Source organism: Hylaeus volcanicus, chromosome 2 (genome assembly GCF_026283585.1).
Source record: "Hylaeus volcanicus isolate JK05 chromosome 2, UHH_iyHylVolc1.0_haploid, whole genome shotgun sequence".
NCBI classification, from domain to species: Eukaryota; Metazoa; Arthropoda; class Insecta; order Hymenoptera; family Colletidae; genus Hylaeus; species Hylaeus volcanicus.
In genome coordinates, this window is record NC_071977.1 from 12,131,902 (window position 1) to 12,151,656 (window position 19,755).

The window sequence follows — 19,755 nt, forward strand, 5'->3', positions numbered from 1 at the left end:
TATATATATATATATATATATATATATATATATATATATATATATATTATACACACATGTTGAATTGAGTAACCTCCTCCTTTTCGAAGTCAGTTAAAAAGGTATCACAAAGTTGTGAATAATGAAAGATGTCGTACTTGAACCTTAGCAGCTATTGCCCATAAACTTCTTTTATAAATATCTCAGTAATTTTTCATTTGGAGTCCCACTTCATGTAATACTTTTTTACGCAAAATTTGATGATTTATCCGAATTCGAACAGAAATATTAAACATTCCATTTAAACAACTGAAGATAACCCTAATATCTCAATAAAAAAGTAAGGTAATGAAAAACAGATTACAGCACTGTATGTCCCCCTAGATACCATGCAACTTTTGTTTGAAACATTTAGTCGTACAACAAATACCTTATGAGTTATTTGAGGTCGTCACGTTATAAGACTCACCCTGTATATTATTTGTTTGTCAGAGAATATTATTTTATTGTATGTACCCCATAGAAAATATTATTTTATTACTTTTGGTCCTAAAAAAGTTGTAAAGCAATTATTATTTTCTTTTATTTGATTCGAATAAAATATATTAGAATATATTACACTGTTTTCATGCAGCTCGCAGAGAACAGTTTTCTTTATTTTCTTTAGAGAGTATTATTTTATTGTATGTACCCCATAGAAAATATTATTTTATTACTTTTGGTCCTAAAAAAATTGTAAAGTAATTATTATTTTCTTTTATTTGATTCGAATAAAATATATTAGAATATATTACACTGTTTTCATGCGGCTCGCAGAGAACATTTTTCTTTACTTTATTAATGCCATAGAAAGTATTTTGCTCGCCAATGAAAAAGTTCGTTCTCAGTAACGTCAGTAACGTAATACCTACGGTATTGTTTTATTTCGAGCTGTTAGCAAGAGAGGGAGACACTGAGGAAAGCGACTGTAGATTTCTTCCGTTTCGATGCGCCACCAATGACTGTGTCGCAAGAGCATCAACGGTATCAACTGAAAGAGGAAGCACCGGCTTTCACGTGTCGCAATTCAGAAAACTGGCGTCGCGTCTCATGAAACATTCGCGAAATTTGCCAATTAACGCGCTCGCCGCGCGAGCGTAATGTGTAACAGGAAGTAAAATCGAGACTTGACGAAGAAGGTGGCCGCGAATTTTCCTCGGTCGGTAACTCTGGGTCAGGGGTTCTCAATCCTTCACAGCAATGCTTTGGAAAGAAAGATTTTATTGAAAATTCGCAAAGAGAACTTTGAAACTAGAACTTTTAATAAATTCTATTTCAAGAAATCAAATCATTATTCGTTGAATGTGATTATAATTGGACTAAATGAATAGGTAAACAAAATTTCATTAGGCAGATACATTGTAATAAGTAGACTGCGAATCTTTATGCAAAATAAAATCTTCGCGAACGTGGCTACAAAAATTCAACCTAAATAGGAATTTATTTTATTCTGCAAATATTATAACATGAACTTTACTTTCATTTTTTTTTTATATATATATATTCTTGCATATTGTTTGCATTTTGTAATTTCTTGCACGTTCAAATTTCCTATAAATGCATAAAGATCCGCAGTCTAGTAATAAGTTATGGGAGCGAATATTCAAGATATAAATCAGAATTACCTCATACTTTAAAAAAAGAATCGTTTTATTTACCCAAGGTTCGAGACTTGCCAGTCATTAAAATACCAAAGGATAGCAATACAGAGTAACAAAAAATTTGGAATATGGAAAATTACATTTTTATACTTCACCATACTTTGATCAAACTTTTCATGGACTTCTCATAAAATTTGGTTTGTTATTTTTGTGCAATTTATCCTTTTGGTCCTCAAAGAATATATGTAGTAGAGTTCGCTATCAGGAAAACGAGGTCACGACCCCCCGTTGAGAAATCCTGTTCCATGAGGTTAAAAAGTTACATAGCCGGGATCACAGGTTTCCAAGTGATCCAGGAATGCGCGAAACACGAACGACCAGCTGTTTTTAACATCCGACTTTATTGCCGGAATTAACATGAGAGTGTAACACAACGCGTTATCGCGTTCCGCCGACGGGTAACAGGAAAGAAAGCGGATCTCCGCATTTTTATGAAAATTTATTCACGTACCGGTGAATACGCCTTCCATTATAGCCACTACCCCCCAGAGATGCACGTGTTGTACTCGTAACGAGGGGGGTCTCGCAGATCTGCTCTCACAGATTTTTATTAAGTGTAGAAATTAACGAGACAGCAGCATGGTTATATATCAAAATTGATTTACAGATTAAAATTGCTTTGGTTTGTGTGTGTATTGTATTTAAGCAAAAAAGAAACCCATTCAAAATTCATTTCACAAGTGGTTGAAACATCGTTTATTTGAATTTTATTTTTGACTTTGTTTTTTAATGTAATGTTTTTTAATGTGGGTGCAGAATGTATTTGTACACCCATCAATTTCCCAAAAAACTTTTATGTGAAATTTTGTAGTTTCTTAACTTCTTTTCTTATAATCAATGATATTTTACATATTCTCGGAAATATCTAAGATAGATATAGTCCAAACAACATTTACTAGTTAATATAATTTGTGAAATTAACAAAAAAATGCGAAAAGTGGGTAAAAGTATAGAAGCAATAAGTATTTGTACGATTCTTATGACGAACCATTTACAGTAGAGTTTGTAACGTAAACACATTAGTTTATTCCTTCGTACGAATTAGAAAACATCGAATTTCCAGGAAAGTACTTTTAAAAATGAACAAGAACTAACAAGATTTAAAAATTGAAAAAGATTCCACTTTAATTAACTAATAATTTAGTTAATTTAATGCTTGGAAGAGTTGCAATAATTATAAAATCAAAAGGAAATCCCACGAAGGAAATATTATATACTTGTAAATTAATATAACTTTTTTTTTTTTTTTTTTAATGAAGTTTTAAAAATTAAACAGTTGTACAAATACTTATTGCTTCAACATTTCTATCGATTAATTGTTTTTTTCTTGTTAATTTCGCAACTTACATAAATAGCTACTTTTTTTGTAATCTATCTATTCTAGAGATTTTCGAAAATATGTAGAATGTCATTGTTTATAAAAAAAAAGAAGTTAATAAATTACAATTTCACATAGTTTTTTTTTGGAAATTGATAGGTGTACGAATACTTTCTACAACCACTGTATGTATCTTATTGGTACTCTTTGGCAACTGATACGACGATGCATTCTATGACCTCTAGCAAAGTGACCTTGAAGTGATCTTCACTTTGAAAACATACAGAATTTCTTCGTGCTCTTATGCTCGTAGAACGATTACAATCTGGAGCACAAGTAATAGTTAACTCACTGTGTCACCGTTTATAGTGACTCATTGAAGTCACTTAAAGGTCAGTCTGTGACAAGCTCATTGAATGTGATATTTTATCGGATACAGCACACTGCTAAAAAAAGAATACATAGCGTCATTTAAATAATCCAGGGTTATTTTTACTCGATTAATATTCATGAAGAATGATTTTGATTTTCGTTCATATTGCACAGTTTTCTTTAGAAATACAATAATTCAAAATTACTAATTCAAGTTCCATCATTTAATTTTCTTTAATGGTCAAAAGTGGTCAACGGACTCGAACACTCATTTCCGCAAACAAAATTTATGTAATTAAAACGATACTCTTCGTTTAAAGAAAAAAGAAGTATTGTCGATGAAAGAAAGAGGTATCGAGCTATACATTACACGTTTCAAGGAAATTGACACTTTTTAAGACAAACTTCTGTTCAAATTAAAGGTGCACGAATCATACCAAAAGTCAAAGGCTTAGTCGCGGATAGTGAAATTTCCATGGAAAAATCGCGAAGGCTCGCGATTCCGACGGTCAGGGCCGATGAGCATTAGTTCAATGATCGTTCCGCGAGCGGGGCTTGATTTATGCACGCACCACCTACATAATTCATATCGCTTAGATACAGTAACAGTTTGAAGGCACGAAAGCCTCGCGGTAAGAGGTTTTGCTCGCGATCGCTAGCTGGCCCGCTTTCTTCTCTCTATTAACGAATAAATTAATTTAAATATCGCCATCGAAAACAGTTTTAATTTTAAAGTAGATTTCATTCGTAACAGGATTTCCAAAAGGGCCATTTCCATTTTGTTTTAATCATAAATACTTCACGAAGCTTCTAACAGAAATATGTATTGATCGAAACTTGATTATTTAGTCCATTCGAATAAAAATTCATTCAATATTTCATTCGAATACAAATTTATTCAACATAATAATATCATTCGAATAAATACAGGGTGTTAAAAAAAAAAGCATTCAATATTTCTATGGTTTATAGGGCACACTGTACTGAGTAAAAAAGCTTTAGTAAACATAGGTCCAAAGGTGAACCGTTTCTGAGATATAAACATTTTTGTTTGCTAGTATCATGATTGACTTACTACTGGGTTTTCGATATTTATACAAGATTTTACACGTGTCCACCGCTCAATTTCTGTACACGAAATTGAAAAAATGAAAATGACGAAATTGTCGGCACTTGAATGGGAACATTCAGAACGCAATTTATAAACACTGACATAAACATCGCATGCGATGGAAGCAAGTAAGTTAATAATGATACTAGCAAACAAAAATGTTTATATCTCAGAAACGGTTCACCTTTGGACCTATGTTTACTGAAGCTTTTTTACTCAGTACAGTGTGCCCTATAAACCATAGAAATATTGAATGCTTTTTTTTGAACACCCTGTATAGAACGCCCAACTTTGCCGGGGATAGGGTCCGCGGGATAATGAAGTTCGAGAAACACTGCGATTCTCGAAAAAGGACACGAAAATGGTGCTTCGTACCGAATTCCAGATTACGCTACTCCTTCCTTGTGAAACAAGCTAAAGTGATCCCTGCGACGAAATAAGAACTTATTGATCGGCCAAATGTCCATTCGACGGGATGCGTGCTACAACCGTCTGCTACGCATGTTTCACAAGGTACCAATCGATATTATTATAGTTTGTTTGGCACCACCCATGGATTTACGTGGACACGCGTATCTCTATTTAATTTACAAGTATGTACAAAAAATACTAAAAATCCTAGATAAAACTCAAACAACCAAACTTTCAAATTTATATTAGGTGGACTGGAAAGTAATGCCGTTTTTGCTATCTTAAATACTTGTTTATCATTTATCAGCTCATTGATTTTTCTGGCATTGAAAATTTGCACACTAGGTTACAAAAGGCTGCTGACAATGAGGGCGATTGATTATATAATCATATAATTAAAGATAGATGAATTAAAGATAGAAATTTCTTGGAAAGTTTGAATTTAATGTAAAAGAAACGATTACATTACATTACGAAACATTACTTTTCGGTCTACCTAATATCAATAATAATATTTTATTAATTGAAATAGAAAATCGTAACAAATCTTTAAAAAAAAAAATTTTTTGAAAATTTAGTTGTATTTAATGTACTCTGTACGCACTACAAGGCATCGATAGTTTTAAAAATGATATTTGATATGAAATTTAAAAAAAGCATGCATTTCATTTTGCATTTCGGTGTTCGGTATCGTTTCACTGATTTGTTTTATTCTGGGCTTTCAAACGCTGGTTTCACGTGGGAGCCACATAAAAATGGAGCAGAATAAAGAGAACGACATGGCGTTAACACAGCCGTTTATTGTCCAACCGCTGTCGTAGTATCGTACCGCGTGTAACCCAATATTTCCGTGTAATTTAAACTCTCCTCGTCTGTAAAGTGCGTTGTACGATGAAGTGGCGATTCCACACCGTGGTGTTGGCACGTCCTCTCAATTGCATACATTTTTTACCCCTGGTTACTGTCTCTTAAAAATTTATATCACGTAATTTATTCGTAGATGTCGATCACTGAACATCCTCGAGATAAATATTAACACTTCATGACATCAAGGGAGTGTCATTCCTATAAAAACTCAAATACCATTAATTTACTAGATAAAAGTTTACTTGATGAAAGGAGTCCAGACACGATCATACTCAGACTATTATTCATTATACTTACAGTGGGTGTAGAAAGTATTCGTACGCCGATTAATTTCCAAAAAAAAACTATGTGAAATTGTAATTTATTAACTTTTTTTTTTATAAACAATAACATTCTACATATTTTCGAAAATCTCTAGAATAGATAGATTACAAAAAAAGTAGCTATTTATGTAAGTTGCGAAATTAACAAGAAAAAAACAATGAATCGATAGAAATATTGAGGCAATAAGTATTCGCACGACTGTTTAATTTTTAAAACTTCATTAAAAAAAAAAAAGTTATATTAATTTACAAGTATATAATACTTCCTTCGTGGGATTTCCTTTTGATTTTATAATTATTGCAACTCTTCTAAGCATTAAATTAACTAAATTATTAGTTATTCGAAGTGGGATCTTCTTCCATTCTTCCATTCTTTTTTAAAAGTATTTTACTGGATATTTGATGTTTTCTAATTCGTACAAAGCAATAAACTAATGTGTTTACTTATTGCTTCTATATTTTTACCCACTTTTCTCATTTTTTTGTTTGTTAATTTTAAAAAATTACATTAACTAGTAAATGTTGTTTGGACTATATCTATCTTAGAGATTTCCGAGAATGTGTAAAATATCATTGATTATAAAAAAAGAAATTAAGAAAACTATAATTTGATACAAAAGTTTCTTGGGAATTTGATCGGTGTACGAGTTCTACGCCCACTGTATGTAGATTTTTATATTTATTTTTACGTACAGGATGTTTCGTTCAAGTTGAAATAGTTGAATGCATCATGAGGGGATGTAGCTATACAAAAATCAATTACGCCATATAATTTGCCTCTTTGTATCAAAAAATTTGTTTAAAAACTTTCCTTTATAGCTTCATTCCAACATCATATTTCACCATTCCGATTTAAAAGAAACACCCAGTACAATTTAGAAAACTACGAATAAGGTCGTGTTTGTATTCATTTTCATCAGCAAATCGTCAGAATTCAGCGACAATACTTCTGTAAATATCTAAAAAAAAAAAATATATAAAAATTTAAATATTGTCTATCGAGCGTTTAAAACCCAACCGATTTCCGTCGAATATTTTCCTTTAAAAATACACCAGAAGTGCGTGGCATTACGAGAAATCAGTGAAGTAGTATACGCGCTTCTAATTCTGAAAGGTTCTTCCCCACCCCCAGACTGGATGGAAGGGTTGGTCTCTGTCGAGACGGTGGAAAAACAGACCGAACGAGAGAATTAATGTTGGAAATGGTCGGCGGCGATGGAAGCTTTCCATCGAGATGAAGGAAAGGCCGAAATTGAGAAGTTCGAGACGGAGTTGGAATGGGCAATAGAAGGAACACGATAGGGTGGAAGACCCTATCGGGGTGGAAATCGCAGATGTAGCCCACGGGTCATTGCACTTTTATGCACCAGCGTTTATGTATTTTTGTGGCTGTATACAGGGTGGCCCCATTGTTATCGTAAATTGAAGCTGCAGTGCGAGAATCTGGAGTTCTTATTCTTTTTTTTATGTTTTCTCGTCGCATTGTGATCCAACTGTTGCGCGTCTAATAATATATCAGACGACAGACTTAATAATTACAATTACGTAACTTTGCGTCTGAAGCGGCTCGGAGCACATGAATCATTGTTATCGTAACTGATTCGTGCACCATAAATAGTTATTGCACTGCGAATCGAAGGTAAAAAGAAAACGAAACGGGGCATAACTGTTATCGGGAATTCGAGCGATAAGCCATGTATTACGAGACAATCGCTTAGAATGAAGGTCGTTTAAGGTTACTTTCAATACAAACCACGATTGTCGTGATTCTGTTTCTGCGTGTAGGAAATATGAAAATAACATCATGAATAATATTTAACCAGATATAAAAGTTACGATATTTAAAGTAAGAATAGCGCTACTAAAAACAAGTAATTATACTTCACTATACTTTGATGGTATTTTTCATAAATTTTTAAAAAAATCTGGCTAGTCTCAGTAATTACATATATTAATTGTAATAAATTCATTTTATATAAAGTAAATCATGTCTAAGAGGCGCCTGCATAAATCTCGACTAAACCCCTTACAGAGGGAAGTAGACTCTTAAGCAGTATTGACTGTACTCACTTTGCGATGCTACATACAATGAGTAAAACCTCTAACAGAAATCGTTTTGTTCGTTCCAGGCGGATTAAAACGTGCTCATCGGATCCTGTTGCGGTGGGCGAAGCGCGAAGGCTCCAAGGACAACATCACCTTGGTTGTGGTCCTGTTAACTCCAGCCAGCGAGATCGCAGCCAGGCCGCCAAACGCCCATCCGTTCCGTTGCATGAAAACGAATGATATACTCGAGAACATGAATTCCAAAGACAAACCGCTGTTCCTGGACATGGACGACGCGCATAACGCGATCAACTCGAACATCCTCAAGCAAACCATGCTGTCGCAAGAGACGCGGGACCGCGACGACGGCATCCTTGCGGCCAGCAATGGCAAACACGAAAACGGGGATGCAGACTACGATTACTCGGATCTGGGACCAGAGACGGACGTCGACGCGGTCGACGACGTCGGCGTGCCCGTAGAAAATGACTCGAACCACGAAAAGGACTCCAATCTCCTAGACAACTTGCGCATCGAACAGCCAGAGATTAACGCAAAACGTCAGCTAGACGCCGAGAATAACTTGCGCGAAGATGAAGACGAAGATCGCGATGACGATGACAAGGTTCTCGATAAGTATCCGGCATCTGAATCGGTCCTGGAGGCAGCTCCCCGACGAATTCCAACGAACCATCCCAGCGCGGTTTTTAAACTCGGTGAAAATTACGAGGACTATTACGGGATGGAGCGTTTCGTGGACTACGATGACTTTCCGCCGTCGTCGGATGCTAACAGTAAGTGCCAATCGCCAATTAAGCCGCGTTCCCATGAACGAACCGTTTGCTGCTGGATCGTTAAATGTGCGTTCCTGTTTGGCAAGTTCGCCTTGTTGAGTTTCGCGTCGGTTTACGATTTTTCGAGTTTCTGAGGCGAATTATGGGTTTTCGTGTCGCACGAGACACGGATTGTATGACAAGGTTGAAATCTGTTTTCCACGAGTCTGATGCCGTGGTTAACGATGGGCATTCAGCTTCTTCTGACGTCTTTCGTGATGGGTCCGTCGATATTTGAATGAGCTCATGTGCAACGATAAAGCTTGAAATGCTAAAGATAAAAATGTATAATTTCGTGTGGTTTCGAGTATTAGTTAGGAAATACTTGAGGTCAATTGGAACCAGTGATGGGCAAAACCTTAGGCTTCGAATAAATCTGAAGTTTGCCGATATGTTTGTCTCGTTTCCTCTCTTAAACATTTTCCAAAGAAGGAAACGAGACAAACATATCGGCAAATTTCAGATTTATTCGAAGTCTAGGGTTTTTGCCCATCACTGATTGGAACAGTGTAGCGTAGTCGATAAAGCAGAGATATTAAATGTTACGTTTAATTTGTATTCTTTTATGGCTTGGTAATGTAGAGCATTAGGTAGATAAGGTAGCCTTGTGGGCATTGTAGAACACTCCGTCGATAAATATTTTGATCCAGTAGGGTTCTGCGTTAGTGAATCTTATCGACAAAATGCACTACATTATCGAGAGTTCGCTACGTTATCAATGGAGTGCATACTTCCTTTATCTACTAAAATAAGTGCGTTAGGAACTTGATATTACCGACTGCCTCGCACTGTCACTGTTGCAGAGTTCTTCCAATACAAACAAATAACTTTTAAAACTTTGACCCCAAACATCTCTTAAAGTATTATCTGGAAGTACCTACAATTATATATTATTATCTTTAGCATTTCAAGCTTTATCACTAGGAGCTTATTTAGATATCAGTTGAGCAATCGGAAATGTCGCCTTATAAGAGTATCGAGGCAATTTGTGTCGGGGTGATTTATTTATTATGATGATGACTATAGGTATTTATTTCATATAATGTCCCCCTTTTTCCCAAATAACTTTATGAGAACATTTTTCTGATAGCTTCATCCTCTCAAGAAATATTTAACAATTCTGTTTTGAACAAAACACCCTGTACGTAGTACCATTTAACGGAAAGTTTCGAACTTAAAATTAGCTTGAAAGTCTATCGACAAGAAGCACGCGCGTTCTGGTAGAACAGTCTGCAGACTGTGCAGTGTAGAGCGTGACTTTTTCGAATTTTAACATTCTTCTCCTGTCCCCCACACACGTGGAGTACCGGAAATAGCTTCTACCCTCTTGTAGAAGCGACTGTCTTGACGCGTTTAGCCACCGCGAAACCTCTTAACCCTGCGCATTCAAATTATCTGTGCAGAAATATTCATGCAGCGAAAACTTCGCGATTTCAATGTATTTGAACCCCTGAAGTCCATTAAAGTTCTTTCAACAAACGATATCTTTCGTCGTATTTCGTAAACTGTTCAGAATATGGCAAAATTATTCCAATAAACATTTTTTATTAAAAGGACTATCCAAGACAACAAAGAAAGAAAATAGCTGGTAACGGTTTAGAATTTCATCACTCTTGATTTTTATCATACTTTGGTCCGAAGAACCTCCCCTTAGAATATCACCAATCTGTAGTTACCTCCCTGCTGTTTAGATATTGTTCGCTCAGTGCAAACTTTGGTCAGACTCCCGCGTGCATTCGTCGATACGTGCATACCTAGTCTCATAAATATGGATGTCAAACGTGGGACGTCCGAACTCTTACGTGTTCTTTATATCGTTCAGAAACCCGGCCCACTTTCCGCTGCACTTCGGCTTTCACCACCTCGTGCCAGTCACTGCACTTCCTGCACTGATTGTCATACGTCTAGCAAATCTTCCAGACTTCTTCCTAGGCCATAATCTTTATCGCCCTTTTCTTCTTCAATGGCCACTTCGCATCCATCTGTAGTATCAAGTTTATTCAAACAAATTCTTCCGTTTCAAACCTACGGATTGTATGGTTTGCAGGGCACGTTAGATAAGCACCCTCATTGTTACCCTTGCTGTACGTATCAGGGATTCTGAAAACGGCCTGAGTCATCTATTTGCCATTGATGAATCATACGATGGATGAAAACGAAATGGAAAATAAAATGGGAATGAAAAGAGTTTTTTTTTTTATAGGGAAATTTAAAAAATATTAGGCGTAGAAATTAATTCTGTGCCTTTATATTCAATTGATACATGATACAGTATTTAATTTTTCATAGAAAACAAGTTTATCTATGAGTAAGAGTCTTATTATTAGACCGTTACTAAAATGAACGTAAATTAAATTCAGTATAGCAACTGTCAACATGATCGAGAAATTCAGTTTTAAACCACTTTTAAAAACGTTTTATCAGTATGAAAATCGTTTTAACGCAAAGAAGTAATAAATTCAATTTATCTAGATTTTTTTATTTCTCGCGTAATCACGTAATCACCGGGACTTGCGACGCATGACTCATCGAGATTGAATCACAGCGTTTCAGTGTGCGTTTTTATTAGAAAGCGGTTATGTCAAGAGTACGGTGCAGTGAACACTGCGTCACGATATGTTCATATTAGTTCAATAACAGGGCCAGAATTTCATTGTATTTTCTCAATAAAATGAAATTAAGAGGATGTTTGAAATTATATTATGGGCTACTAATGTTAGGAAAATGATTAGCTTGAAAATATATTCTTTTATGCCGACTTACTTAATTTTTTTATATTAAACAATCTGCACCAGTTCAGGAAAAATATTAAACAGCAAATGGTGTTGGAGAAAATTTTATTTAATACAGTAGAATTAAATATTTAATCAATTCTACGTCATTTTTTATTCAAACAAAAATAATAATTAACAGAAACACTCAGTATTAGATGTTACATTCTCATTGTACATATTTTGGAGTATTTTTAACCGTGAAACTCTATAGACGCGAACCCTAAGCGGTTAAGTGACATTAACGATCAAGATGACGTTTCCATTGCCCGTGAAAATTATATTTCGTTGAAAGAAATACAGGGTGATGTGTGCACAAGAAATGCTTTCGAAGAGAAATATTCTTACCCAGATAAAAAGTTAGAATGGCAATTAAAAAATATACAATTGTTTATCAATTACTATTGGAATTACGGATTAGAATCTCATCTATTCGATCGAATAGACTTTACAAATAAATTGCTATATATTAGTTTCATTCGTAATCTGTTACTCGAGTAATATGTAAGTAAAATCAACATGTAGAAATTAATTTATATGTTCATTCGAGTGAACGATTAAATTTTTAATTATTCATTATGAAATGTTTCCTTAGTAATAGTGCAAATTGTTATTTTTATTTTTGATAAGGTACGGATAAACATATTTTTTACCTGCTATTCGAAATTGTTATCTACAGTGGGTGTAGAATGTATTCGTACATCGATCAATTTCTCCCAAAAATTTGTGTAAAGTTGTAGTTTCTTAACTTCTTTTTTTATAATCAACGATATTTTACATATTCTCAGAAATCTCTAAGATAGATATAGTCCAAACAACATTTACTAGTTAATATAATTTGTGAAATTAACAAAAAAATGCGAAAAGTGGGTAAAAGTATAGAAGCAATAAGTACTTGTACGATTCTTATGACGAACCATTTAGAGTAGAGTTTGTAACGTAAACACATTAGTTTATTGCTCCGTACGAATTAGAAACCATCAAATTTCCAGTAAAGAATTTTCAAAAATACCTCTAATAGAGGAATGGAAAAAGATCCCACTTCGAATAACTAATAATTTACTTTATTTAATGCTTAGAAAAGTTACAATAATTATAAAATCAAAAGGAAATCCCACGAAGGAAGTATTATATACTTGTAAGTTAATGTAAATTTCTTTCTTTTTGATGAAGTTTTAAAAATTAAACAGTTCTATCGATTAATTATTTTTTTCTTGTTAATTTCGCAACCTACATAAATAGCCATTTTTTTGTAATCTATCTATTCTAGAGATTTCCGAGAATATGTAGAATGTCATTGTTTATAAAATATAAGTTAATAAATTACAATTCTACATAGTTTCTTTTGGAAATTGATCGGTGTACGAATACTTTCTACACCCACTGTAGATCAGAATTATACCTAGTGTCATGGTTGAAAATGTCAACTCAGGACTTTAATAAATGAATAAATAAAGAAAGGATCGTGTCTATCTCCGTCGATCTTCGTAGAACTGTAGGCTCGCAATAATTGTCGTGGCTAACTGCTTAGAATCCTCCACGCGATTCGAGGGGAATGGAGACGTCGAATATTCTCGTCGCTGTGCAACAGGAAAGCGTTACTGACTGTTTTCTTCGAAGCACTACGCGATATTAAAAAAGGAGAACCGTCATGACACTTTTGTGCCAAAGAAGCCACGTATACCGTTCTTGTATGCACGCAATTATTCACTGTACCACCACGCCCCTCTTTTTCCTTCTATCTAAATTTATCTGAGCACGTAGCCCCAAGGTCGTTTTACTTCTACCGTGAATTGTATGAATTTACCTAATATTTAATTAACATTCATTTATTCCTTAGAATTCATTACTGATTGAGTAATGTTGGGAATGTTGCTAAATTTCGACGACAATTTTAAGGATTTAATCTTTATATAGCCCGATAAGGTATTTCGTTCATTGGCGATTGTAGTAACGCGATTAATCTACGGTTGCCAAATATGAACAAAATATGAGCAATGATAAACATTATTTTAAGGATTGTAGAATCCGGTACAGATTATTTATAATCCACCATTTCTTGAAGGATTTTATGCAATTATGACGTACATTAATGTGTAGAAGGCATACATCAAATACATATAATATATGTCGAATATATTCTACACTCATTATAACAATATTATTTCATTTTGCACGAGTGCACATACGTTTTGATTAACATGTATTCTTTATATCAGTTTATATCGTAAATGCACTAAATCCTCAGTCCTCTGATAACAGAAAGTTATCTAAACTTTAATCTACCACAAATCGTAATTAATAATAGAGAATGGCCCATTGAAAGAAAATATTCCACAGAGTGTCATCTGCCGACGTACAGATTCACTCTTAAAAGGTGTTAGAAAGATCGTAGACGATAGGCTATTCCCTTGTCAGCGTTTCGGTGAGACATTTTTGAATAATCGTAATTAAATTTGCCGCCACTCGAGAGAAGTATCTCGAACGGTCGTTACCAAGCGCGATTGGACGGCGGTGTCGCGGTGCGTCTCGATTGGCGGTTGTCTCGACAGGCGTCAGCCAATCGTTGGTCGTGTTGCGTGGGCTGCCTGGAAGGGGGTTCCGGCAGTTAGACTCGAGCCCCGGACGATCGCGAATGTGCGTCTCCTTTGATCTTCCTCGAAGTGTTTTCGTAGTGCGTCTTAAAGTTGAATTTGTATATTGTGCATACCAATAACAAACCCCGAGCAGCCTTTCTCGGGACGTGTGCGGATAGGAAGTCTCTGTACAACTTCGTTTACCAACGAAGGACAAACAGTGCCAGCGAGAGAGCGTTCTGTAAGGTACGTTAATCACGTCCACCATGAACGGGTCTGCGGCGAATTTAAATTTGGAATGGATGCCGGCCGGCGTTGAATGTTCGCCGGACGATTTCGTGTCATTCCACGGATTCCACGGCGCGTTTCGAAAATGTCGATCGCTGGACTAAGGAGTGCCGTCGACGATCGTCGGTAGCGATATTCGATTCGTTCGCGAAACCGTTCTGTTTCAACGTTTTCTTGTTTGTCTTGCGAGAGGGCTGACTTCCTTACGGACTTGGCTGGATTTCTTGGAAACGAATTCGAACAATTTCATGTTGATGGCTAGCCAAGGCCCGATGCGAGATTCTTCTCGTCCGTGGCTTTCAGGGAAAACTAATTACACTCGACTCACTTTTTGCAAAGGACGTTTCAAAGAATAGTGTGTAAAAGAAATTCATATTCTTCCTTTTTTGGCGAAATAGAGACAAAGCAGAAATGAAATATGTACATATAAAACGGAAGATTCTAATAAGTGGTGGGCAAAAAATTCGTATGAAAAGTTCTGTGGAGAAGCTTCTAACTTGTCGCGCATTTAAGTGTACTAATTGTAAGTAACATAAAATTCGCGTATGAAAACAGTCGTAAACCGAACTCCGAAGCCGATTTGTCATGCTCAGTCTTCAATGGAAACAATCGACGACTCCCTATGTAACGTCGTGAAACCAAAACATAGAAAAATGCTGCATAGAAAAAAGACGTAATTATTGTTGTCGTCATTGACCTGAATAAAAATACTAAACTAGACATTTTCAAAGTAATGTACCAAAAATTAAAGCAACCGACATTTCAAATTCATCTTGAGACATTGAATTTTTACGGTTTAAATTTTCAGAAGTCATTATAGTAATTTGTTTTATGTAAAACTCCCCCGAAAAGTTTATTTTGGAGTCAATTATTTAGCATAGACAGGTGAATCTTTTTATCATGAAAAAATGTGTATACATTTTTGCATCATTTTCAAGAACAATTTCACAATTATTTTAAGCAATTATTAATAAAAAGAACATGTTATATGAAATAATACTTCAAAAGTGATCATTGGAGTATGAAAATTATTATGAAATAAAAGAACATGTTGTATGAAATGATATTTCACATAAGCCTTGTACAAAGGGAATCGAGTGTTTTTTCTTTTTCCTTTTTTCTTTTCTTTTTTTTTTTTTTACTGCAGCTCAGTTTTGAGACTGTCCTGATCTACGCGTTTCTCATCGATCTTCGAAGGGCGGGCATTCATGCGCGCAATGACGTGCGCTTCTAAAATGGTTCCTAGAAAAAGTTTCGTGCTCCACTAACGACGCATTTTGGTTGTATTCATAAAATACAGGTATTTTATGTGTTACGTAGATACGGTGCAACCTTCACGTGCAGTTCTTAAATTGTGGCACGTTTCGATGTTTTATGATCGCATAAAATATTTGACGAATAAAATTGATATTTTCTGCGAGGTAAGGTACGTCCCATGACTTGCCTTAGTATTTCATTTCGAAATATTAAAATTCGTTTTACTATCATGCTATTTTTAAAATACAAGAAGCCAAACGTACAGTATTTTGTTTGCAACGTTTCTTATAATATATTACGAGTCGTGAAAAATTATATTCGGGAACAATTTATTCGATTTTTGTAATTTTAAATGATTTAAGAGTTCGATCGATCAAATTGATTTCTCTTACTTTACTATGATCTTTCACTGATATAATATTTGTAAAAGCTCATAGTACTGTTTGTTGTTTTACTCTGCATGCTGTACAAGTGTCTAGATATTATTAGATACTTCTCTAAGTGCCAATGCACTATTTCACTATTTATAGAACTCGCCGTAACTTGAAAGAAAATGTTTCTTTTTTTTTCTATATATAAAAAAAGAAATGAATGTCGGGATAAAATTCTTTGGTATTTGATGAGTTAATGCTTTTGCCAAACAGTTCGTCATTTGTTTTTCTACTATTGTTTCTATCCTCGTTAAAATTTCAACTGATATTAACACACAACGTCTAAAGGTCTTGTTGCTATGTTACATCACTAGGACATTTAATTATGAATATTTATTCCCAATCGTACTAGTTACCTTTGTATGACAGAATTTAAAGTAACTGAAAAATCAAGCGTAGACTTTCTACCAATATCCTTGAAGAGTTTCATATACATATACCAGTTACCTCGTTTAATAAAGGTTACTATCCTTAAATTTTTGTTCTGGAGAATAATGCAAGTATGTTACTTGAATGCAATAATTAATACAATAATTTATGACTTTCTTTATTATACTAAATTACTTGCATTATAAAATATAATATACATAATATTGCAAAATATGTAAATAAGATGACGGTAGGTCTGCAATGCGTGCATCTGTATCCATTGAAAACTTATATATTAATAATATCGTGAAATATGTAAATAAGATGACGGTAGGTCTGCAATGCGTGCATCTGTCTGTACTGAACATTTTTTTATCGCTTGACCCGTATTCGTATTTCAACGACAGCTTCCAACCGTGAGATTTGAATAGGGGCATCCCTCATGCGTTATCACCATGTTGCTATCAATGAAAGGTTATTTCATTTTTATTCGGTCGCTCACACGATTTTCATCCTGTTCGTATAATTTAATTATTAGTCTCAGAGGCGCCTCTAAAATTATTTATATTACTTCAAATGAGATTCAAATATAAATAATCTATTGGGCCGAATATTTTATTATTCAAGCTATATTCACAATAATAGAAAAATAAAATCGGTTTCGGTTACCTCGAGTAAATGATTGGTAATAGTAAATTAAATTAGTAGTATTTTGATAATAAAAGCGAATCATATTTTTTTATTACCTACTTGAACAAGTAAAGTATTATTTCATCTTACTATTACGCTAACTGCTAATATAATGTGTAATTGCCAAAATTAAATTCGACGATTAAAATTGCCAAAGTAGTTGTAAAAGGGTTTGATACACGGGAGATTGTATCGATAGCGTGTATACCGCGGGGTAAACTAGAACATAATGCTTTAGAACTAAATTAATCGGTTGGTTTATTGTCCCAGTGGGCGTTTTTATTGCCTAATTAATTTGGAAGCCTGAACATCCTTAATATCGCGTGATACCAGGTTGTATTTACAATTTCGGACAGCCGACGATACACAACGGTCAGTTTTCCATTTCACAACATTAGTCGGGTCCCTTGGGTATACATACACATATAAGTCTGTAATTGGATATAACGCGGCGCCGTCAATGCAGATCAGCTTACTTTAAACTTAAGCAAATTACGTTGGCCTGCGTACTATGAAACGTGTTCTTCGCGGTCGCGATCTTTACCGAGCTAATAGCAGATACACATTCACTGTCGAGCCAATTTTTATAAAATTTCTCTGAAATCTTAAGATTTTTCCAAATTTATTCAATTATGGCCGTGAAATACTGCTATCGATCAAAATTGTTATACTTCGAAATTTTTAATCTCCCGACATTCAAATTTGAATGCCACATGATATCCTAAAAGAGTTATTAGGATTTTGTTTTTTAATAACAAAAGACGCCTGTCAGCGTAGTCACGGTAGATACTAATTGACATCACCTTTCACGTTTAATTGTAATCATGTGTACATTCATTCAAATTAAAAAAGAAATTGGCTATCTATTTCTCTTTGGAAAAATAAAATTTTAAAATAGCAATACAAATATTGTATTGGTTAATGTCACAAAATGACGAGTAAATCTACAGTGGGTGTAGAAAGTATTCGTATACCGATCAATTTCCAAAAAAATTGTGTAAAATTGTAATTTATCAACTTATTTTTATAAACAATGACATTCTATATATTCTCGGAAATCTCTAGAATAGATAGATTACAAAAAAAAAAAATGGCTATTTATGTAGGTTGCGAAATTAACAAGAAAAAAACAATTAATCGATAGAAATGTTGAAGCAATAAGTATTCGCACAACTGTTTAATTTTTAAAACTTGTTTACAAAAAGAGAGAGAAATTTACATTAGGGGGGGGAGGGTCAAGTAAACAACCGCTTTTTTGCGAATTATTTTTGAAGAGTGCGTAATATATATTTATTTATTACTAATTACTTGATATTTTGTAGCATCTAGATAATCTATATAATTTTTTTTTAAGTAAAAATATCCATAAATGAATGAACAGCAGCTGTTTGAAGTTGGCTTCTCGAAAATGCGCCGTGCAACGCACAGATCAGTCTAATTATTTGAAATCAAAAATCCACCAATTTTTCGTTAAAATATAGTAATCCGCTTTGCATCAACCTAGATTAAAAGAAAAAAATTTTTAATTTAAAATTTCACCCCACGTTAAAAAAATCTTGTTATAAAAGAAATGATTAAAAACATTGTTTATTTCAATTTTTATAAAAACCTTTAGGTTGATGCAAAGGAGGATAGTTTAAAGAATATTTTGTGCCAAGTTTCATAGCAATCGGCTGAGAAATCTCTAAGCTACATTACACGGCACGCGAAATTTTGTGTTTTGAGAAAAATGCATTTAAAGTTTCCGGATCTAAAAATAGTCCTTCATGTACCGTTCGGAGCGCATCACTTTAATGACTTTGTAGGTACACTTAGACTTCGAAGTTTTAGCTGAAATGGTCGGAGCACATTCTCCAGATGGTAAATTAATTTTCTAAACAAAACAAAAAAAACAGATCAAAATTTTGAATTTTACTTGACCCTCCCGCCTTAATTTATAAGTATATAATACTTCCTTCGTGGGATTTTCATTTGATTATATAATTATTGCAACTCTTCTAAGCGTTAAATTAACTAAATTATTAGTTAATTAAAGTGGAATCTTTTTCAATTTTTAAATCTTGTTAATTCTTCATTTTTGAAAGTACTTTCTTGGAAATTCGATGTTTTCTAATTCGTACGGAGCAATAAATTAATGTGTTTACGTTGCAAACTCTACTGTAAATGATTCGTCATAAGAGTCGTACAAATACTTGTTGCTTCTATACTTTTACCCACTTTTCGCATTCTTTTGTTAATTTCACAAATTATATTAACTAGTAAATGTTATTTGGATTATATCTATCTTAGAGACTTCCGAGAATATGTAAAATATCATTGATTATAAGAAAAGAAGTTAAGAAACTACAAAATTTCACATAAAAGTTTTTTGGGAAATTGATGGGTGTACGAATACATTCTACACCCACTGTAT

At 34.1% G+C, this 19,755-nt stretch overlaps 1 protein-coding gene across 1 annotated transcript in view; it reads left to right on the forward strand.

The window, feature by feature from the left end:
* The window catches only part of LOC128872933 (serine-rich adhesin for platelets-like), a 94,059-nt gene that overhangs the window by 57,733 nt on the left and 16,571 nt on the right, over window positions 1–19,755 (forward strand). Inside the window, exon 8 of the mRNA XM_054116124.1 lies at window positions 8,211–8,921. Coding sequence (XP_053972099.1) covers window positions 8,211–8,921 — 711 coding nt within the window. The remainder of the gene's footprint in view (window positions 1–8,210; window positions 8,922–19,755) is intronic.